Source organism: Grammomys surdaster, unplaced genomic scaffold, assembly GCF_004785775.1.
Source record: "Grammomys surdaster isolate TR1022 unplaced genomic scaffold, NIH_TR_1.0 213, whole genome shotgun sequence".
Taxonomy (NCBI): domain Eukaryota; kingdom Metazoa; phylum Chordata; class Mammalia; order Rodentia; family Muridae; genus Grammomys; species Grammomys surdaster.
The window spans coordinates 10,423,219-10,447,498 of NW_021604658.1; the positions used below are offsets into that span (position 1 = coordinate 10,423,219).

The window sequence follows — 24,280 nt, forward strand, 5'->3', positions numbered from 1 at the left end:
TCTCGGAAAAAAAAAAAAAAAGAAAAAAAAAAAAGAAAATTTCCCGGTGTGAGAGATCTGTTAGTGATGTTACAAGAATTGCAAGGGTTTCTGAGAGTGATCCACCTCAAAACTGTTCAAGCCTTTTCTTTACATATTTCCTAATACATTTTTTCAGAGATAGACAAGTAGATAAATGATAGAATTTCAAGTATCACTATGTGCCATTAAGAAAGCAAAATAAAACTGAGTACGGTGGTACGTGCCTTTGATCCTAGCACTCAGGAGGCAGAGGTGGGTAGGTCAATGTGAGTATGAGGCTACCTAGTCTACAGAGGGAGTTTGAGGACTACCATAGAGAGAAGTCTGTCTGAAAAAAGCAAACAAAAAAGTCAGTCAGGAAGATAGACTATCAGGTAAAGCGCCTTCCACCAAGCCTGACAGAGGAAGAAACCTGAGACCCACATAGTGCAGGAGAGAATGGAGTTCTCCTACAAGTTGTCTTCTGACTGCTACATGCATGCATTTGCCACATATGCTCACACAGATTTATAGAAGAAAAAAAAATTAAAGCAAAGTAAGAAACGTTTGAGCATGATCTATGCAAGATATATACACGTATAAAGATGTTACTGTGAAATCTTCAATATTATTAATATGTGATAATCATGATAAATAATAGACAGAAAGCAAGATAAGCCAGAGAATAATTGTAGGGAAAGATGCTATTTTGGAAATAACTGTGAGAATGGCAAATGGAAGTATTTACAGGAATAGTTTTGTGAGGAAGACACAATAGCAACACCCAGGCTGTGTACTGGGGCTACACTTGGGGATACTTGAGGAGCAGTTTCTCTTTATCCTGTTCCTCTCATCCCTTCCTAAGAACACTGACATACCTTTAGTTGAGCTGGCCCCAAACATCCTTTGCAAACCCAGTGGGAAGGTCTGAGTCCTCACCTTGCCTTTTGCTCATCATTTCCCAGGCTAAGTGCATCCAGGTTCGGGAAAGGCTTCCTTCGTTGGCAGGCAGGATGGCCTCACCTCCCACTGGCTCTTTCTTCTCTGGTGGTTTCGCTTCTTTTTAGTCCTCTAATTCCTGGACTGCCAATACTTAAACCTCTGCACTTCTCCTAGTCTAGCTGGTTCAAGTTCCGTGTCTGCACATGTTGTCTGAACATTGCTGTTCACAAGTTTCTCTCCAGCCAGGACTCCTTTCCTGAACTCTAGGTTTCTGCATCCAGTTGCATTTCTTCCAGATTTTCCTGCATTGGAGTTTTGCCCTGCCTTAGTTACACACACAAGCATACCCTTTCTAGATGGATCCCCAGGTATACAGTCTACATGACTACTCTTGACTCTTCCCTTATCTGCTGCCCCTTTTCTTTCTTATCTTCCTGCCCCTCCAGGGTTCTTGCCTAGGCTGGCCTTGAATTCAGCCCTTCTGCTTCAGTAACCCTTTACTCCATTGCTGACTCTGAATTAACATCCTCAAATCAAAATTTAGAGACCAGTTCAAGGAGGGAAATTTAAAAGTTTTATATTTTTCATTAACTAAAATCTCTTACTGTAGAACTTCAAATGAATTGCTAAAAATAAATATATTAAATATGTTATTAAATATATTAAATAAAAATAAATATATTAAAATAATAAAAGGGTAAAGCTCTCCCTCCCTTCCTCCCTCCCTCCCTCCCTCCCTCCCTTCCTTCCTTCCTTCCTTCCTTCCTTCCTTCCTTCCTTCCTTCCTTCCTTCTTTCCTTCCCTTCCTTCCTTTTTTAAATGTGCCATAGAAGTGCCAAGTATGAAAATGATGAAAATGTTCAAGTGAGAATCCTCCTACCCTGAATGGTTCTGGGGCTTGATCCAGGCTCTCATCTATGTTAAGCAAATTCATTACCATTGACCTTTATCTCAAACCCAAGGTCAACCCTTTTCATCTAACTGAATGATAGGACCAAATAAAGGAGGAATTTGTATACAAAAGACAGTCCCTAGATGATAACCATAGTCTTAGCACTATAGTGGAACACTGTTTTATCTTGCCTTTCTTTCTCTGCACAGGTCAGACTTACAGTCATTAGAGAGGGCTGAACAAAGTAGACTTAGACTTCTGGGTGGTGATAGACTTACAGTGTCAGAGCTACTGCAGCATAAGGAATATCCTGTTAGTAGGGCAGCCTGACTTGGATGCCAATTCCTAAAACAATAACAAATGCCTGCCCAAGTGGAGATAGCAGACATGGGTATCTGAGCCTTAGCCAGTGAGGAGAACATGGAGGAGGGGCCAATTTGGAAATGTATAGGTGTAGATTCAAGGAGTTTAAGTTGCAGAGCTAATAATAGGACTTATAAAAGGAGGCTATCTTATTCAAGAAAGGTAATGTGGTGGCAGGAGGAGAAAAAAAGGACAGAGGTGGGGGTGGCAGGGGAGGAAGAAAAGCAAACCTGAAAGACTTGTTTTATTGCGTACTTAGAAAACTAAAGTACACTTGACAGACAAAAGAGACAAATGGATATACCAGAATCCTAGCAAATGGACAGGGGAAGGGAATCACGTTCTCAACTGCAATTCCAGCCTTCCTTGAATGGATGAATGGGACACCTTAGTTTTCCTAGGTTTTGCTGTTATAAGCAATGCTGTAGCGAGTAACCAGCCAAGGTCTAAAAATGGGCATGAGAAGCCTGTGACTAGGATAATACATTTGTTTATAACTACCCTATGTGTATGCATATGTTCCCAAAAAAGTTTTTGGAGTAGTAGTTGAATAGTATTCTGGGATGTTGATTGTTAGCAGGATATGACTTTTAGAACTGAGAAAAACAATTTTAAATAATTAAAAGGACTGGGTTGTACCTACTTAGTAATTTTTTGAAGAATCCTTTATAAAATTATGATGTGAATACTATAGAACCACTGTGAGAAGCTCATGTTGGCAAGTTCTGGTATGTAAAGGCAGTGGTCAGTGTGTGCTGCGTTCTTCAGGGGATGTGCTTAGCATACAGAGCAGGAAACTAGACAGAGGCAGCATTCTTGCTGAGAGGTTTCTGTCCTCTTCTGTGTGTGGTAAAGTTCAGGGATTGTTCCTGTTCCCTTGCTCTTTATAAGTAGTCAATCTCAATGGTTGAGTCCCTGCATCATATTTTTGCTGTCTGATCCTCTGAGGAAATAAAATATTAAGTTTTAAAATAGCAAAGTTTTTTAAAAAAACTTTTGAGATAATCTTATAGCAGAAATTAAAAAAAATAAAAATGGAATTTTAACAGAAAATGGATTGTATATTGTGATTCCGTAGTCTTCTTGCTGTGACAGAACATAAGAAGTTTGTTCTAGCCAGGCGATGGTGGCGCATGCCTTTAATCCTAGCACTTGGGAGGCAGAGGCAGGCAGATTTCTGAGTTCAAGAGTTCGAGGCCAGCCTGGTCTACAGAGTGAGTTCCAGGACAGCCAGGGCTACACAGAGAAACCCTGTCTCGAAAAAAACAAAAACAAAACAAAAAAAGAAGTTTGTTCTATACTTGCAGTTTTTGTCTGTACATTTTCCTCCACACATGTATCCTCATTTGATAGACTCAGAAAAGAAGCCACAGTCTGTGATGGTATGAGATCATAAAAGGATAGATTTGGTCTTGTCACTCATTTTAAACCTTTTGGGAAAAGAAGATAGAATTATTTCTTTGTGGAAATTTGTTTTGTTTTGGAGACAGGTCTCACTCTAGTCCAGGCTGGTCTAGAACTAACTGTGTATCTAAGGTTGACCTTGAACTTAAAGCAGCTTTCCAATCAACATGAGACACCAGGGCTGGCTTTTGTTGCACATTCATTGTGTCATATGTTGCTGAGATGCTTACATATGGTGAGAATTAAAATTAATAAAAACCCAAATAACAAACACCATTTGAAAATGGTGGTATTTAAAGCATATCTATATAGATATCTTCTTTTAAGTTATTTACACATTGGCGTTTATTAAATACTCACTGATACTTAAATATTCAAATAAACTTTCAGAATAAGGAAAAAGAAAGGACCTTGCCTCAGCCTCTTGAGTAGATGAAATTACAAGCTGTGCCATCATGCCAAGACAGGCCTTAGCTTTTACCAGTGCATATTGATAGCAGTGTGTGTGTGTGTGTGTGTGTGTGTGTGTGTGTGTGTGTGTGTCCTGTTGTCCGTGTCCATGTGTTCTTTAAGATAAATAGACTTGTGCACTAGATAATTTCTTTGCAGCTTGCTTTTTTTCATTTACCACAATTTTAATTTAATTTATGAATGCTTTGCACACTTGTATGTATGTCAACTATCAGTGTGCCTGGTGCCTACAGAGGACAGCAGAGGATGATACTGGATCCCACAAAACTGGAGTTATAAACTGTTTGTGTCACCATGTGGCTGCTGGGAACGAAATCCTTGTCCTCTGGAAGAGCAGCCAGGTCTCTTAATAACTGAACCATCTCTCAGCCCTTAACAGTATTTGTTGATAGTGTTTATTGTTTGTTTATTTTTGTTTTTTTTTCGAGACAGGGTTTCTCTGTGTAGCCCTGGCTGTCCTGGAACTCACTTTGTAGACCAGGCTGGCCTTGAACTCAGAAATCCGCCTGCCTCTGCCTCCCAAGTGCTGGGATTAAAGGCATGTGCCACCACCGCCCAGCGTTTATTTATTTTTAAATAGGAGTTTCACTGTGTTGCTCTAACCAGTCTGTAATTGACTTATATAAATTAGGTTGGCCTTGAACTCAGATCTGCTAGATTCTGCCTGAGAACTGAAATCAAAGGTGTGCACCACCACACCTAGCCTTTATACTTATGTAGAAAGAATATTTCCCCCCTCCTTTTTAAAAATGAGTGTAGAAATAATTATTAAATAAATCCCAACAATGGATTCTCTACTTGCTTCAATGGTTTATGTTCTCGAATGAAAGACATGCACACAGCCTTAAGCAGCTCAATAACCGAGCCACTGCCTAACCTCCATATGGTTAATCTTAAATTATTACCTACTAATTTTATGTTCTATTTTGGCTGCTTTAGACCCAGTTGGGCAGCCCTCTGGGCCACACTCTCTCGACATGGTGGCTTCATTATATCATAAAACTGAATTATTTAGCATTAGTGGGTTGTTTAGTTTTGTTTTTTTGAGACAAGATTTCTCTGTGTGGTCCTGGATGTCTTGAAACTCTGTAGACCAGGCTTCCCTTGAACTTACAGAGATCTGCCTGCCCCTGCCTCCCAAGTGCTGGAATTAGAGGCATAAACCATCACTGCCCGACTATAATTTTTGTTTTTGAGATAAAGTCTTAATGTCTTTTACATTGTGCACATGGGGGTCAGAGGCAACTTTCAGGAGTTGGTTCTATTCTTCTACCGTGTGGTTCTAGGACTGAACTCAGATTGTCAGGCTTAGCAGCAAGCACCTTTTCTTGGTAAACCATTCCATCCTAGAAAAGGACTCACTGTATTTCAAGGCTGGACCAGAAATCACCATGAAACCCAGTTCACCATTCAGCCCTTCAGTCTCCCTGCCTTAGCTTTCCAGAGCTGAGATGTCAGGCAAGAGCCACTATACCTGATTTTCAAAACCCTCATTTTACACACAGGAAGTAATAGATGGAACTATAGCCTAAGAAGTATTATATAAACCAAAAACATAGATTTGTTAACACTGAGTAAATACCTATTTTTTTCTTCTTTTATAATCTTTCCCTCTACCCAGGTCAGCCATAGCCCTGAACCTCTGAAGGCTGTAGAACAGGAGGTGAGAATGGTGATTCAGAACATTTTGCAAAAAGTAAAGAGAAGAGATTAACTATTGGTTACTTTCTTAAACTGCTATTCTCCAGCTATCACATGCTCTATTTGGAAGATTATTGATGTTATTCTCTGAAATACAGAAGAAAGTAACTTACAGTGGTTGCCAGGGCTTTACTGTGACTATAATTTGCTCCTCCTTCAGAGTAAGCACTTTGAAACTTAAAATGTAAGTGCATTCTGTGAAAAATTCAGTCTGTTTCCATTAATCCAACTCTGGGTAAAAAATTTTGTGCACATTCTTTGCCTAGGGCAGAGTATGCATAGCTTGTATAGCCTTGGGGACAACCAGGTTATCATTTTTACCAAGGACTACTTCCCCAGCTTAATAGTTTTCTTCAGTTCTACATAGGGCCCCATTCAACTTTGTTCCCAGAAGAACTGTGAAGAGTCTACTGCATGTCAGACTTTATATCTAAGCACTCAGGAAGACTGCCGTGGTCCAGGTCAGCAGTTAACCCAGGTCCATGGCAGCCTAGGCATTGAAGTGCAACAGGGTAGGCCTCTTTCAGAAATATCCTCAAGGTTAGGCTATTCCTATCTTCCCTTTAATCTCCTAAATTTATACCAGATATATTTTACCTACCTGTGTCTAAAGTTTTCATGTTTTTTTGAGTCACAGACTCTTGTGGGACTGTTGTTACAAAAACTTTCTTTAAAAAAAAGCAAAACAAAAAATAAAACAAAACAAAAAAACCACATGTACTCTCAGAGCCTTGTCACTGTGTTGTAGTGCTGTGAACCAAAAGTCTATACCAGTCACTTTCAAGGCTGAGTTTTATTTGGGGAGAAAGTAACATCAATGTAAAATTACAAGGTGATATGTGTTATAACTGGGAGTTTATATGGGGCTGGTTACTTGTTTGTTTTCATCTGGTTTAAAAGTTTTACATATAAAAAGCAGACAGATTGGGGAGATAGCTGGTGGATATTTGTAATTCTAGTGCTGGGGAGGCATAGGCAGACAGATCCATCCCTAGGGCTCACTGACCAACTAGACTAGCTTATTTTATATATATCAGACCAATGAGCTACACTGTCTTTAAGAAAACAAAAACAAATGATGAACAGTGCACCCACCTGAGCTTGTTCTCTGCACACATCTATAAATGCATGCATCCATACTTTACAGAGAATAAAAGGCAGACAAAAGCTATGTTTTCCTTCTTGGTTAGTTTCTCTTTCTCTTGTAGAAATTATTTAATCCCAACCCAGGGTTCTACCCTGCCTCTAATCATTTAGTTCTGGATAAAAGACACACACAACTTTTATATTTACAATAAGCTTTAAACAGCGCAAGAGCTGGGCAGATATCTACCCTCTATGCTATTAGAATGTAGTTTCCTACTATGTTTCATCTGGGCTGTTCTTAATTCCGGTTGGCCAGCCCTCAGGGCCATATTTTCCTGACTCACCTAACCCAGGGCAATTTCTCCTTTCTTTCCACCACCACCTTCTGGTTCTTAGACTCCAAGCCTGGAAAACCTGAACCCTACCCCTGCCCAGCTATTGGCATCTTTATTTACCAATCAGAAGTAACTTGGAGGCAGGCCACTGGGTCAACAACTTGCAGACTCCAGGTCTTGGGGGCTGCACTTAGCATTACAACAGACAGCAAGACCAAACCTCTCAAGTCAGTCTTTCTTCTCACCCCCCCCCTCTCTCTCCCTCCCCCACTCCCTCCCCTCCTCGTTTGTTTGTTTGTTTGATCTTGTTTTTTGAGACAGGGTCTCCTATGTAACTCCGGCTATCTGCTGGGACTAAAGGAGTGCACTACTATGCCTGGCCTCAGGTAGTTTCTTTCAAATGAAGTTAGGCAAAGTACTTGTGAGGATATTACATTGGTGCATGTAGGGGTTATAAACTGTCTTTAATGGGATTATTTATTCTCTATAGTTGTTTTTTTTTTTAAAGATTTATTTATTTATTATTTATGAATACCCTGTAGCTGTACACAGACACACCAGAAGAGGGCATCAGATCTCATTACAGATGGTTGTGAGCCACCATGTGGTTGCTGGGATTTGAACTCAGGACCTCTGGAAGTGCAGTCAGTGCTCTTAACCACTGAGCCATCTCTCCAGCCCTTCTCTATAGTTGTTAACCTATAAACTATTTAGATAGTTCTGGTGCATTGGCAGATAAACAGTACATACATGTTCTGTATAGCATGGAGTATGTGACACATTTATGAATCAAACAACTGAAAGTGTGCTGAAGGGCTTCTAGGGATTTTTTTTTGGTTGGTGGGTTGGTTGGTTTTTTTTTTTTTTTTTGGTTTTTTTGGTGTTTTGGGTTTTTTTTGAGGCAGGGTTTTTCTATGTAGCTCAGGCTGTCCTAGAAAGCTCTGTAGACCAGGCTAGTCTTGAAATCAGAGATATACCTGCCTTTGCCTCCCAAGCACTGGGAGTAAATGCATATGCCACCACACCCAGCTTAAGATTTATTTATTTTTATTTTATATGTATTTTGCTTGTATGCATATCAATGAGCACACATGGCCTGGTAACCATGGAGGCCATGGTAAGTACATTGGAGCCTCTGGAGCAGATGACTGTTACCTGCCATGTGGGTGCTGGGAGTTGAACCTGTATCCCCTAGAAGAATAGACAGTACCACTGAGCCATCTCTCTAGTTTCTAGACTTTTATTAGTCTGATAAGAAAAATATCCAGTAGGAAATGTCACAGAAATCAGATTGCTTTTACTCTGATATCCTAAATGAGACCAACAGTAATGACCATATTTTGACTTCATGATAAAAATAACATACATTTGTTTGTTTGTTTGTTTGTTTGTTTGGACAAGGTCTCATTGTGTAGCCTTTCCTGGTCCCTAAATAAGACCAACAATAATGACCATTTTTGGCTTCATGATAAAAATAGCATAACATTTGTCTGTCTGTCTGTTTATTTGTTTATTGAGACAAGGTCTCATTGTGTAGCCTTTCCTGGCCTGGAACTTGCTATGTTGACCAATTTGACCTCAAACTCTAGGATATCTGCCTGCTTTATATTTTTAGTTTTGAGGAAAAGTTTTTCTTTGTAGTTCAAATTGATCTTAAGCTCATTATCCTGCCTCAGCTTTCTAGTATGAGCCACCATCCCAACTTTTATGTTTAAGTATGTGATCTTATGTATATTGTTAGATATGTTTTTATTAATATAAAAATCTCAGAATTTTGTCTTGCCAATCTAAAGCTCTAGGGTTGGACATGGTAGCTCTACTATGATCCCAGCACTCCATCACAGAGAGCAGGAGGCTCTCTGCTGCATCAGATATTGCGGTATCAGTTTCTCATCCAAGTACCAAAGCCCAAGAAAAAGGGGCTCCTTTGAAAATGTTTCCCCTCACATTTAGAGCAAAGGCCTTATTGGAGCTCACGCTGCATCTCCGAGATCCAGCTGACAGAGAAGTAAAGCCCACACAGTGAGCTATTTTAAAGAGTGTAAAAAAAGTATGTAGCAAAAGTATGAAGTGGAAGTTACAGATCTCAGGTTATTGGATAGCCCAAGGCAACTCTGAGGGATAGTGGTTTTCTTCTAAGGCAGTTTGTTTATTACTCTCCTGTATCCTGTTACATGCTCCTTTCTTTTAGCTTTGGCTCTTCCCTAGTTCTTTGATTCCATGCTTTCAGGTGCACAAATGTATTTAGGAGGTGGATTTTTGCCCAACTGTTTGAACTCTTTACTTATATTATGAACTCTTTACTTATTAAAAGAAAAATCTTAAGATGAAAATAATCAGACATTTGGGCTGGTGGTTTTAGTAGCTAGAGTGATGGATAAGAGAGGAAAGAATCCAACCCTTCATCTTGATTTTTGTTTTCCAAATAACTTGACCAATATAATCTCTTTCTCGGTACAGATGAACTTGGTTAGGACTTCTCTAGAGCAGTGATTCTAGATCTGTTGGTCACAACCCCTCTGAGGGCAAATGACTCTTTCACAGGAGTCACATAGCAGATATCCTGTATATCAGATAGTTATATTACAGTTCATAACATTAGTAGCAAAATTATAATAATGAAGTATCAATGAAAGTAATTTCATGGTTGAGGGTCATCACAGCATGAGGAACTGTGTTAGAGGGTTGCAGCATTAGGAAGGTTGAGAACCATGGCTGTAGAGATTTTTGAATCTACAGTATTAATTCGTTTGAAGACCTCCATTAGAAACACAGATTATTACATTTTTAAAAGGTGTATTATATTTTAAACCTTAACATAAATTAAACAGATACTTTATTTTTGAATGGAGTGTACATCAAAGCAAACACAAAGGCTTCATGCTGAAAGGATGGTAGTTCATATTTTTTGTGCTGTGTCTTAATTTGGGTTTCCATTGCTGTGAATAGACACTATGACCAAGGCAAACATCTAACTGGGGCAGGCTTGCAGTTTCAGAGGTTCAGTCCATTATCATCATGGCAGGAAGTATAACACTATGCAGACAGTCGTGGTGCTGGAGAAAGAGCTGAGAGTTCTACATCTTCATCCAAAGGCAGCAGAAAGAGACTTCTGCAGTCAGCCAGGAGGAAGATCTCCAGCACTGGACAGAGCTTGATCGTAGGACCCCCAAAGCCCACCCCCACGATGATACACTTTCTTCAACAAGGCCACACCTATTCAAACAAGAACATGATAGTGTCATTGTGGGCCAAGTATTCAAGCACAGGAGTCTATGGGGCCAAACAGATTCAAACCACCACATACTGTGTCTGGATCCAGACACATGACAGTTTTCCTGACTCCCTCTAACCAGCTAATATGCCTGACTTGGCAGAACTGTCAGATGCTTTCATATCAGGTGCCAGTCACCACCCCAAGGAATTAGGGATTATTTTATTTTGGGTAGGTAGGAGGTAATGGGGAGCATTTATTTGCTCCTTTCATTTGTTTCATTGGAAATGAGTCCTGCACTTGGGATCCACAGAAGAAAATAATTAGTACAATTTAGCTAATTTTATTACATGTGATTTGTATTACACTGGGTCATATCAAACAGTTTAATAAAAGAATGTATAGCCTTGAGTTACTAAGAAGTGTGAATGGTTTAAATTTGTTTAGAATTTACCCTTCATTTCCTTTCTTTGTCATAAAAGTTAATACTTACTCATCATTAAGAAATTTGGAGGGGCTGGAGAGCAGGTTCAGGGGTTAAAAGCACTGACTGCTCTTCCAGAGGTCCTGAGTTCAATTCCCAGCAACCACATGGTGGCTCACAACCATCTGTAATGAGCTCTGATGTCCTCTTCTGGTGTGTCTGAAGACAGCTACAGTATGCTCAAATAAATAAAAATAAATTTAAAAAAGAAATTTGGAAAGAATAACAAGGTATCATAAGCAAGGAAAATTATATGCCACCTTAAGCCATTCTACATGCCTTTTAAAAAAAAACAAACAACTTGGGGGTTGGGTACTGTGCCCTATTCTTAGAATAACAGCATTCTGGTGGTTGAGTTAAGAGGTCTATCCCAAGTTTGAGGCCTGCCTAAGCTATATAGAATCAGGCCAGCTGGCATTATAGAGTGAATCCATGTCTCAAAAAACTAAAATGAAAAATCAAGCAATGAAAAGAACACACACCTCTAAAATAACAAAACTAACCTTCAGACTTAATATAGCCACTATTTTTAACGGTGTTTTTTTTTTGTTGTTGTTGTTGTTGTTTTTTTGGTGTTACTGGGAATTGAATTGAAAATACACATCTTAGGCAAGCACTCTTGCACCAAACTACAGCCCTACAACACAGGGCTCTCCCTCTGCCTTTTTCTCTTTCTCTCTCTACTCCCTTTCTTCCTTCCCCTTTCTTCTCCCCTCTCTCTTTGAGACATGTGTAGCAGGCCTTGAATTTACGACAGTTTTTTTTTTTTTTGCCCCAGTCTCTTGAGTGGTGTGATTGCAGGCATGAACCACACTGTACTTAGATACTACAACACAATTTTTAAGTGTTGCATAGTATTTTGTTGTATGGATTTACTAAAAATAGCTTGTTCTCTTTTGTTTTGGTGCACCCAAATTATGTGTGTGGTGCTAGGGATTAAACCTAGGGTTTTATGTGTTTTAAGCAAGCACTGATATACACACCCTACAAATAATTTCTATCTTTATTTCAAATTTTCTATCTAGAAAAATCTCAGCTGGGCAGTAGTGGCACATACCTTTAATCCCAGCACTTGGGAGGCAGAGGCAGGGGAATCTGCCTCATTTACAAGAGTGAATTCCAGGACAGCCTAGGTTACACAGAGAGATCCTGTCTCTAAAAACTAAAAAGAAAAGAAAAATCTCATGCTTGTCTGGAAAAAGAAAAGTTTTTTTCTTTTTTTAAAAAAAATCAATTGTATTTATTATTTAGTGAACATGATGTCTGTGTGGAAGTACACACACGCCACAGTGTGTATGTGGTGTTGAAAGATAACTTTGGAGTCATTCTGTCTTTCTACCTTGGCTTATATACCAAAGGTGGAACTCAGGTGGTCAGGCTTATTTATACAATAAGCAATTAAGTCCACTAAGCTAATGGTTCTCAACTTCCTAATGCCGAGGCCCTTTAATACAGTTTCTCATGTTGTAGTGATCCCCAATCATAAAATTATTTTTTGTTGCTAATTAATACATGTGGTTTTGCTGCTATTAAGGACCATAATGTAAAATTCAAGATCTTGGATATGCACAGGTTGAGAACAACTGCACTAAGCCATCTCACTGGCTTAGTAGGATTTATTTACATATTACTTATTAATTTATAGATAGTCTACTATCAGTGAATCTTCCTTTCTTTCTCTGACTCTTTTAATACAACTTGGGCAAATTTATTTCTTAACTCATATTTGAGGTATCAGAGAATAAAGTACTTGCTTTACAATTTTCTTCTTAATTCCCTTTTATCTGTAGGATGAACTTTCTGATATTAGTCAAGGTGGATCGAAAGCTACCACTCCAGCTTCAACAGCAAACTCAGATGTCTCAGCAATTCCTCCCGATACCCCGTCAAAGGAAGATAATGAAGGATTTGTAAAAGGCCCAGATACACCACAGAAGTCAGAGATAAGCAAACACATAGAAGTACAGGTTGTCCAAGACACTAGGAATGTGTCTACAGGTAAGTGACTCCAGGTTCTTACTAGCAAAATAGTCAGTCAACCCACGTAATATGAGTATAAGAAAATACAACTCTAGAGGTGTTACTTGCTCTAAATATATAAATAGATGATCTCTTTGTACAATTTGTAAATAAACTTAAAAGAAGTAATGCTTACACAAAGTTTTGGAGAGAGCTCCTTACTTAGGGGCTAAGAAGAGAGCTTAAAGACAGTAAGATAGCCATTTTCTGTCCTTTACCTTAATATGATATTAGGCTTAATAACCTTAATAGGCTATTGTGGTCCATCCCCTTATATAGGTTTGTTTACTTATGATAGGTTCTCACTATGTTGTAGCTTTGAACTAAGTGTTCCTCATGCCTTAGCTGAAGGCATAGGCTGGGGCTATAGGCATGTACAACCATGCCAATACCACCCATACCTTTTTGTTTGTTTGCTTGTTTGTTTGTTTTTTGAAATAGTATCAAATATCCTAGGCTGGCCTCAAGCTTACTATGTAGCCACATGTGACTTTCAACTCCTGAACCCTCTTGCCTCTACTTCCCAACTTCCCATGTGCTGAGATTACAGGCAGTAATCTATCCAGGACAGTTAGCATCCCCCTTAAATAGGAATAAAATCATTCCCTGTGATATATTGTACTATGTGTACCACAAATACAAATGAAAACACTTACTTGCTAGTAAGGTTACTTACTAGTTCTGGAGATTGATTGTTAACTCAATATGTGACATTGTCTAACCTAATATTCTCTAGAACACAGCCTTGAGAGTTTCCAAAAATGTTCATTCAGTAGCTGTTTTAAAACCTTAAACGCAAGAGTTTTCATAAATACACATATTATATGCCTTTATTTCATCATATTCTACCCTAAGGCTCTGCTGAAAATGAAGAGAAATCAGAAGTTCAAGCAATCATTGAATCCACTCCGGAATTGGATATGGACAAAGACCTTAGTGGATATAAAGGTTCAAGGTACTGAAAATACCACATTCCATGATTATCTTTCTTTTTCTCATTCTCATTAACATTTTGATCTTGTGCTAGAGAAATACTGTTAATGTAATTCAGCTTTTTTTTTTTTTTTTTTTTACCTTAGAATCTGCACATTGCTTATATTTTAAATTTTGGAGGAAATTCGTCTGGCAGGATTTGGGATTGGATCATAAGGGCAGATAGGGTTTCTGTCTGTGTTGCTGCAACAAGTAGCTAACATTTCATTGTTTATAAAGAAGAGAGGCTTGTTTACTCCGAATTCTCAAGCTAGACAGTTCAAGATCAAGTCCTGGCTGTTTCTGTCATCTAGTGTGGGCTATTCTTTGTTTCTAAGATAAATATCTTCTTGCTGGATCCTTTGGAGGAGAGAATGCAGTATCCTTTCATGGTATAAGGCAGAAGAACAAACAAGCTCAATGCTGTATGAGAAGTGTCTCTTCCAAAGGACCTTACCTTAGTCTCACAAGGAAGGAGCCCTTAATGACAGAGCCCACCACTGAATGGTCACCTGGCTCTGGAGGAGACACCGTCACTTGATAGTAGATAAAGGAGGGAAGAGCCAGAATACTTCTTATGGCCTGAGGAAACCAAGAGGAAGAGTGGAGGCAGTAAACATTTGAACAAACTTTATTTTCTTCACAAATGAGGGAGAAGAGAATATATTCTGTTTAGAAGTACAGTGATCTCATTATTAGGGAATTTAGTCTCATTTTACATGGGAAGCTTGTTTATTGATAGCAGAAGAATGCCTAAGTATTGTTTTTTTGTTGTTGTTGTTGGGTTTTTTTGTTTTTTGTTTTTTGTTTTTTCGAGACAGGGTTTCTCTGTATAGCCCTTGCTGTCCTGGAACTCACTCTGTAGACAGGGCTGGCCTCGAACTCAGAAATCCACCTGCCTCTGCCTCCCAAGTGCTGGGATTAAAGGTATGCGCTACCACTGCCCAGCTAGTTTTAATCAAGGTTATCCAAAAGTATATTGATTAGAATTGAGCTTTGAGTTTCCTTGACAGATTTGCCTTTAATAAGTAATAGTTATGAACATGTATTATTTATTCATAACCAAATCCCTACTGAGTATTGAGTAGTCAGCAATGAGGTAATAGTAAAATACTTGGGCCCCAGGATAAGTGTAACCTCTAACAGAGTAAGACTTGTATGGGTTCAAATCTTGCTTCTCTATTCTTTTCTATTACAACAGGGCTAGGGATTACACCTGACAACATCCATCTTTTCATTCTCTAAATTTATTTATATCTTAATTTTAGTTCAATTAGAATTTATTATTGACATTAATTAATATGCCTATATAAATATTCAAACTTAGCCATAAGCTTTCTTTTAATATTTTGTGTTTTCCTGGAATTGGTGAAGTCTTAAGTCATTAAATTTGTTTCCTTTTTTTAGTGTTCCATGCACTTACAGCTAACATTAACAGACAGTGCATTTCCCAAGTGTAAGATCCTCAGTTTGACCAAACCCCAAATCTAGCTATTTTCAGAACTCTGTCCTTGACCTTCTAGTTCCTTTCTCATCCAGACTGTGGTGTTTACCTTGTTCTGCTGTTTCAGTCCTTCTCTACAGAGAAACAGGAGACCGAGACACCTTATTATATGCTACGACAGGCTCTATGGGAGTTTCCTAAAAGCAGAGTCCCAAGTACAATGACTTTGAATCTTTTAATAGTTTTGAGAGAGGAACAAAGAGATCCAGGGAGCCCTCAAAACTTTCTTTGTAGTCCTGAGGAGAGATCACAGTTTAAATAGAGGGACAAGTGTGGTCTGGCCCACCATAGACCCATCATTATCTAGGTTTCAGTCTCATCCTGTAAGGTGGTTAGAACTGTGTGAAGTCTCTTTCAGGAAAGCAAATTGCCCCTCTGCTGATATCTCTTCCTTTTCCCAGCATGAGATTCCTGTGAAAATTCCCATTTCTCTGGGGTCTGTTGTTTGAATAGTCTGATAGTTAGGTTGGGAGACATAGAGTATCTCTTTAGAGTGTCTTCATCTTTGTCAAGTTGGTTACACAAGCCTGTCCCTGGAGGATCAGAAGTCCAAGGTCATCCTGAACCACATAGCAAATTTGGGGATAACCTGAGTGACATGAAACTCTGTCTTAAAAATAAAATAACTAAAGATCATGGATTCTGAAACAAGATTGCCTTAGTTTGAATTCTTTTTCACCTAGTTGCTGAATGATTTTTGTCAAGTTCCTTAAGCTCTTTAGTTTCCTTATTTGTAAAATTGGGGTAACACAGCATCTGCCTTGAGGAATAGCTGTGTATGATACAGACCAAAGTAGCTGCCATTATTTTGTGTTTGCTAGGACTTCACAGAAGAGGCATAATTCTCTGTACTCTGTGGGTCTATTCTTGGAAAACCCAAGAAATCTTTTTAGATTGATATTTTATAGTAAATGTAAATTTAAGTAAGAAATTCCTATGCTGTTTAATCATTATATTAAAAATACACTGTCGGAAAGTCTTTGTAATGTGTTGATTTGGCGTTGTTGTTTTTGTTGCCTAGCACTCCCACCAAAGGCATAGAGAACAAAGCGTTCGATCGCAATACAGAGTCTCTCTTTGAAGAACTGTCTTCAGCTGGCTCAGGCCTTATTGGAGATGTGGATGAAGGAGCAGATTTACTAGGTATGACAGCTCCTCTAGAGAAGTACCTTACAGTTTAAAAATAGATCTCATTAATGACTTGATTGAAAAATCATTTAAGATGTCCCCAACTACCTGATGATACAAGGTTATTTATACTTTAGGAATTACTTAGAGCATATTATTTGATATCATAAAAGTTTTAATAAAAAGTATCTTTATATATGGAAATGACAAAAAATGAATTCATATTTAAATTTATGTTTTTAATTCACAGTTTATTGATTTGCTATATTCTAAAAATAGATATTACACATAAGGAACATAGTGCAGGTTGTGCGTGCACGTGTGTGTGTGTGTGTGTGTGTGTGTGTGTGTGTATGTGTGTATGAATAATTGGTAGTCAGATAGTTACTGACTTATATAAATCTCATTAGGGTTTGTTGACCTTAACTAATTAGTCAGTTATAACACTTGAAATTTATAATTTACCTCTGTGGAAAATATAGTCATTTTAAAGTTTGTGTTGAATTAGGTTTATATTCCAATTTCTAGCTACTGCTGCTGTGTCGTTCCCCTCTCCAAGAAACAAAACCACACAAACCAAAAAGTTTGTGTCGTTGAGCACATACCTGGCCTGGGGTGGGGGTGGGGAACTGGGGTACTGTATTCAACTCTTTCTGGGTGATCTTTGTCAAATTGATCAGCCCTTTTGTCTGTTATGCCACCTTACTGCATTTAAAAGAAGGCGTTAGCCTCTGTTCAAGGGTCTGCTAGATGGTTTAGTGGAGTAAAGCAGCTAGCCTCTTCTGTGTATCGGTTAAGTTTGATTGAAACTGCCTTCCTTAGCTGGGTGTGGTGATGCAGCCATGCCTTTAATCTCTGCTCTTGGGAGGCAGAGGCAGATAGGTCTTTTTGAAGCTAACCTGGTCTACAGAGTAAGTTCCAGGACAGCCAAAGGTGCTATACAGAAACCATGTCTCAAAAAACAACAAACAAACAAGAAGGAAAAAAAAGAAAGAAAGAAAAGAGAAAAAGAAAGAAAAACAGGAAAAAGCCCCTGGCCTCCTCTACATTTTGTTTGTTTGCTTGCTGTCTCTGGTGGCTTGCACTTAACATTACTAGAGTTGAATAGTTTCTAGAAAATATGTATGGCACACAAAAACTTAAAATAATCAACATTGATCCCTTTAAAGTAAAAATTTTCTGACCTGTCCTCTGGAAATCTCTTAAGGTTCCTTTCAGTCAAAACTCTGTGATCCTAGTTCATGAGAATTACTTTTAACATATCTTACTTGTAGTTGAAGTTTGTAGAAATTGAAAGCCAAAGAATTTTCAACAACAATAATAAAGATCTTTTGCTGTCATTTTACTAAATGACACTATTACTAAATTATACTAAATTACACTGTTCTCAAAAATCTGTTCTTCTTGTATATCATAGATATGGTATAGAGTGAATTGATTACACTTGACATTGTGTAGATTTTTTTTGTTTTTAGTTTAAATAATGTTTAGCCAGGCATAGTTGCACATACTTCTAATTCCAGCTCTCACAATATAGAGAGGTGAACTATGAAAGGACAGCCTGAGCAACATAGAAGACAGTGTGATAGTATATGTATGCCTTTAATCCTGATACCCAGGAGGCAGAGGTAGGGATCTCTGTGGGTTGAAGGTCAGCCTGCACTACATAGTTAGTTCCAGACTAGCCACAGGTCTACAGCAAGACCCTATGTCAAACAAACTACACAGCTGGAGAAACCACCCCGTGGGTAAGGGCAATGGCTGCTCCTAGAGCACTACAAGGCAGCTCACAGTCATCTGGAACTCCACTTCCACAGGCTCTAATGCCCTCTGCTGTCTCATAGGCATTAGCTGCCCACAGACAGACATGTAGGCAGAATACCTGTATAATAGTAATAATAATAATGCCTAAACCACGCCTCCCCACATAAAAGTCCTATGTAAACATATACCTAGTAACGGAGATTTAAAAATCTGTCAATTTAACTGTTTATAGTTAAACATAGACTCCTACCTTTAAAATCTTAGTAAAACTTTAGATGAATTAAATGAATTCATTTTCTGAGGAAGACTCAGAAAGAATAGTTGTTGAGAAAAATTTATATTTAAGTTTATAACTTTGTTTTCAGTTTCACATAGGAAAGCTCTTTGAAAGTTTGGCTGATTGGGATGGCAAGATGGCTCAGTGAACAAAGACACCCAGCACCAAGCTTGCCAACTTAAGTTCAATTTCATAACCCATATGATGGAAGGAGAGAATGAACTCCTTCAAGGTGCCATCTGGTTTCACTGCCACACCATGGAATGAACACATATGTATACAGATGTGCATGTGTACACACGCATACACAATAAAAATGTAATAAAATGTTGATTGGCTTAGAAAACTTGACTCCCCAGCAAATTTAAGGACAAATTAAAAAAATACTAGGAAAATTTATTTTAAAAACTCATATTGAGATTTATACATAATAAAATTCACTGTATTTTAAACACAAGCCTTTATTTATTTATTTATTTATTTATTTATTTATTTATTTTTGGTTTTTTGAGACAGGGTTTCTCTGTGTAGCCCTGGCTGTCCTGGAACTCACTCTGTAGACCTCACTGTTCTGTAGATCTGCCTGTTCTGCTGGGATTAAAGGCATATGCAACTACCACCTGGCTTCCTTTTCCTTTCTTTTTTTGGTGTCTTATTCTTTAACTTTCTTATTTTGGGTGACCCTTTTTAAATTTACTTTCTCTTTAACTGCTGTTTATTACTTGGAAATCATACACTTGGTTATCCACCTCCCATGATATTCTTTCCCTTTGTTCATGTGGATTTTCCAACCTCACTATCTTTTACTAAGAGTACCCCTCCACCCAAAACCCTGGCTGTCCTTAGAATTATCAGAATCCTTTCACGTCAGTCTCGTGCTGCATGGGTTGTAGGTCCACATCACTGCTCTGCTTTACGTCCCTTCTTTTTTTTTTTTTTTTTTTTTTAAGGTTTATTTACTTTATATATGTGAGTACACTATCTCTGTTCTCGGACACACCAGAAGAGGGCATCAGATCCCATTAGAGATGGTTGTGAGCTACCATGTAGGTGCTGGGAATTTAATTCAGCAGTTAAGAGCTGAACAATCTTTCCAGCCCAGGTCCCTTCCTTTTTACTTTTATTTTTATTTTTTAAAAGTAAAACAAGGCAGGTTTATTGGGATGCTGTTCACAGGCAAGTCAGTGACTCCAAGGCCAGAGGCCAGAGTAGTCACCATGTAGGGGAGAAAGAGAGAAAGAGGGTACATACAGAGAGAGAAGAGAAGGAAAAGAAGAGAGAGGACAGAGGGTTGTCCCTTCCTTTTTAAAAGTGAGAACTATTTTCTTCAAGTCCAGAAGCTCCTGTTACTGTTCTCCCAGTTCTTGTCCTACTTTTCTATTTCTGTATGAGACATACCTGTTAAGTGTTACAAACCATTCTAGATACTGGACATAGCAGAGCAGCATACAACTTCTCTAGGCTGTGCTCACTGTTCTGCTGCCACTGCCCTTCTCCTCCACCGCTGCCTTGTTTCCAGTCTTCTGATTGGCTATGCCCAGGGGTCTCCTCTGTTAGTTCACAGAACTTGTGAAACCGTTGACTTGAAAATCCTCCTTGTTGGGTTTCCATACTATCAGATTTGACTCCACCCGTCTTTGCCTTTTACTGTGGTGCACTTTCTCTGCCCTTCTTTCACATGTCTATAGGTTTGCTTGAGTTGTTTTTTGGGGGTGGGGTGGGGTGGAATGATGTATTTATTTACTCTTGTTTCTAGCTTTTTCGAGATAGGGTTTTACATATACATATGCACATGCATATGTATATAAATTTTTTTTATGTTCATTGGTGTTTTGCTTGCATGTATGTCTCTGTGAGTATGTCAACTCCATCCCAGGTGAGTCCACGGCTCTAGACTAGTATTTCTAAACTGACCACTAGACCCCCCCTAAGATGTGAGAAGTCACCATGGGGGTGTAGGGGAGAAAGGGCATACATGCAGAGGTCAGACATCCCTTGCATATATTTACCTGCATCTGACATGTAGAGTTCATTTTATCATCTCCATTGTCTGCTCTCTGAGACTCTCCGTCTAACAATCTTTGCTGTCACTGAACTGATGGACTCTCACTTTTCCCTCACAACCAGTCTTTAGGTCCTATTTGTTCTGTCTCCTAGATACTTGTATATATTCATCTTTTTGTCTCTGTTTAAGTGGCACATCCTCCAAAAATTCTTCTTTGATCCCCAATTAAAGCATAATCGTCCTTGAAATGTGTGCCCACAACAGTGAATTTCATGATAGTATTCCTCAAGCTTCCCTGTTGTCTATGTACCACTCTCCCTGGATAGACTAGCAGGTCACTGTGTCGGGCACAGCTGTGCCTTTCCCCTGCTTTTGCATATTTAGCACAGCACAACATTTAAGTGAATGAATGGGATTGTGAAGTTGTCCTAACAGTTTTGCTTCACTTTAAAATCTGTGATTTACCTTTTGAATAGAGTTCTTTAACAGGAGGATTTATTTTTTTTAAGAGTGTGCTCCTTTGTAAGAATGTATACTTCTAGGTAAAATGACACATGAATTCTCACAGAATTGCAGATAACTCACATGTCATATGCATATGTCCTTTTATGGACCTAGCTTAACAATTTTAAAAACAAACTGCAGAATAAGGTATTTTTCTTGGTTTTTGCTTACTTTTGGTAGGCAAAATTTATTGTATATTTTATATCATTTAGACTTTAAAATCTTGAATAGAGATAGCTCACTTCAAGCCATCTTTTTCATATAATTAATTACTTTTACTGGTACATTTCAAAATAATAATTTTGGATAATCCTACTTATACACTACATTTTAAGAAAGTTCTTCATTGAGTGTGTATAAGTTTAAGTTAAACTTTTAGAATTATAAGATGTTCTCAGAAATTCCCAATATTTCCCTTTATAATATTTATACTTTTATATATAGTTGATGGTTTTTCTATATCGATTCAAGTTCTTAGTTAGATCTTTCTCATTTTAAAGTAAATGGGTTTAATTCTTGCTTTCTAAAAAAACAATCTAATTGAGTTTCTTGTCCATTTTTCTCTTGGGCTGCTAACCCAGGGGAATATTCTGGTGTGTATGTTTTAAATACTTTTCCATTACTGCTTTCTAAGCTAGGTGTTCTTGGCTGCTGTTCTCATTTGATGCTTTCTCATCATTTTTTGTTTTTTTTGTTTCCTGCCTGACTATTTTTCTTTGCATACATTTTTAGCTTTTAATGCTGCTGTAAATGTTTGAGAGTTTGTTGCAGTTGTTATATAAGTGTTTTGAGCAAGTCTGAGCTATGTTTCTTTTGTCTCTGTACCTTTACTAAAAAGTTAGCACTAGTGTTTAAGAAAAATATCTTGGCATCATTTTGGAGATAGAGTTTGGAAGCTTTCAAGTTCACACCCCAGTTTTTGGTCAATACAATATGATTGAATGTGCTATATGTAATGTTTGAGAATATTTGAAAAATAGTAGTACAAAATAAGAATCCATATATCAGCATTAATTTTTTTAACATTCCTAGTTGGTTTTGTTTTAAATAATTAAAAAAATTTTAAGAACATTAACCTTATAAACATCTTTTTTCTCTTATTTTGGGGAGTGGGGTGGGTGGTTTTTCAGGACAGGCTATAGTCCTGGCTGTTCTGGAATTCACTGTAGACCAGCCTGCTCTCAAACTCAGAGATCTGCCTGCCCCTGTCTTCTGAGTGGGATTAAAGGTGTGCATCATCACTGCCCAACAGTAATAACTTTAGAAATACTTTCTTTTTGCTTTTCTGAATTATAAATATTACTTCTTCTGTTGTGTCATTCTCCAGCATTATCTCATGAAGCTTGAGCTGAGTAGTAGGGAGTTCTTGGGTTTGTTCTGTTGTGAGGGTTTGGGTTGTTTTGTTTTTTTGTTTTTTTGTTTTTTTTGTCTCCACTATTCTCCAATGAACTGTTTTATTTCTTCAGTCTTTTATGAAAAGCAAATGGCTTTATTTTTCTAAAGTATGACTTGGATCTTACATTAAATACTTATGTATCCTTTGCTATTTATTAAATATCAAGCACAGTTCTATAAAGTAACAACTGAAAATTATTTCATGTGTGGCACTCTGTAGTGTTAACTTAGCGTTTTCATTGTAATTAAATTCAATTTATTGTGAGGAAGACTTGGTGAGACATTTTGAAGTATATCAGAAAGCGTTCTTGAGAGGGAAGGAAATCACCTTTATTTCTGCCTTTTGCACGTCATTATGCATTGAGTCATAACATTGTGAGTCCGGATGTTTTTCTATCATGCGTAGAACTTTATAAATTAATAAGACGTTTCATGCTGTTTCTTACATAAAACATTTCTTGTTCTTTGTTTTTGCTTTACATGGAATGCATGGGCTTTAAGACCATAATTTCTTTGGTAAGGTTTCATCTGCATCGGGGTTCTGTCTTCAGCCTTACTTGTGCTTATCTTCTATTAGTCTTCTATATAAGTTTGTAGGCAGAAGCCTACAATCGCACCTATGATTTAGAAATAATTTTGAGCCCTATCAATGTTCATTTTTTCCCTAAATAATAATACTTTTTAAGACTATCTGGCAGAAAAATCTTGATCCTCCTGAAATACTATCTATGACAAACAAAATATCTGTAAAGAATTGGCCAAGAAGAGCTGGGGACTGTGGCTTGCATCTGCAACACCAGCTGTTGGGAAGCTGAGGGAAGAAAATCACTTGAGCTGAGGAAACTGAAACAGTCTGAACAATGTAACAGAGCAAGCAAGAGCCGTCTAAAAACCACACAGCAGCAAAGAGATTTAGCTAACAAAATCTTCAGCTTTGATCTGGGATGACTAGTTATTTATAATTTTATAATCCATTCAGTAAATACATGAAATCAAATAGACAAAGTAAGATTAAAGAAAAGCCAAAAATAATAAATCTTAGGACTATGGATTTTATGTAATTTTTGATAAATTTATTTTCAAAGTTTCTATCATTTTTCTTTTGATAGGAATGGGTCGTGAAGTAGAGAATCTCATACTAGAGAACACACAGCTGCTGGAAACCAAGTAAGTATGAAAGCTTAACACAAAATAAGAACTGATGGCTTTCTTCTGTCCACGACAGTGCTTTTATGTTAACCTGACACAGCATTGTGCCATTCCCCTACTCCCCTGTTGTTCTCTTCTCAGCATCTGTGCACACATAGAGACACGGGTAATGAGCACTTGGTTGCCCTGGTAGGTTTTATTGCTCTGGTATTTTTGTAAAAATAATGGTTTTTATTTCTTTTCTACCACACAGGTATCAGTATTCTAGATGTATTATGCACTTCTTTTTACCTCTAAGATGTGTTGTTTTCTTATTTTCTTTTCTTTGGTTTTTTTTTTTTTTGTTGTTGTTTTTGTTTTTTTGTGACAGGGTTTCTCTGTGTAGCCCTGGCTGTCCTGGAACTCAGAAATCTGCCTGCCTCTGCCTCCCAAGTGCTGGGATTAAAGGCGTGCGCCACCACTGCCCAGCTTTTTTCTTTGGGTTTTTAACATTTCTCCATGAATCCTTTGCCTTCTACCCTGACAATTCTGTAGAGCTCTCCTTTGTAGTTTCATATTTTGCGGTAGTTTGTGGAGTCTGAAGGCCCTCAAGTATCAATATCATCTTGGGGTAGTATTTAAGGGAACAGGTCCTTTGTCATATGAAGATACATATAGGGTCTACTTGTCAG

At 38.0% G+C, this 24,280-nt stretch overlaps 1 protein-coding gene across 5 annotated transcripts in view; it reads left to right on the top strand.

The window, feature by feature from the left end:
* Spag9 (sperm associated antigen 9) overlaps positions 1-24,280 on the top strand; it is a 125,752-nt gene that overhangs the window by 57,212 nt on the left and 44,260 nt on the right. For 3 of the 5 annotated variants that reach the window (XM_028772386.1, XM_028772385.1, XM_028772390.1), the window contains 5 exons: positions 5,694-5,735; positions 12,683-12,890; positions 13,767-13,866; positions 16,409-16,530; positions 23,570-23,627. In XM_028772386.1, the coding sequence (XP_028628219.1) occupies positions 5,694-5,735; positions 12,683-12,890; positions 13,767-13,866; positions 16,409-16,530; positions 23,570-23,627 (530 nt within the window). The remainder of the gene's footprint in view (positions 1-5,693; positions 5,736-12,682; positions 12,891-13,766; positions 13,867-16,408; positions 16,531-23,569; positions 23,628-24,280) is intronic. The other 2 variants (XM_028772387.1, XM_028772389.1) reach the window with 1 other exon arrangement.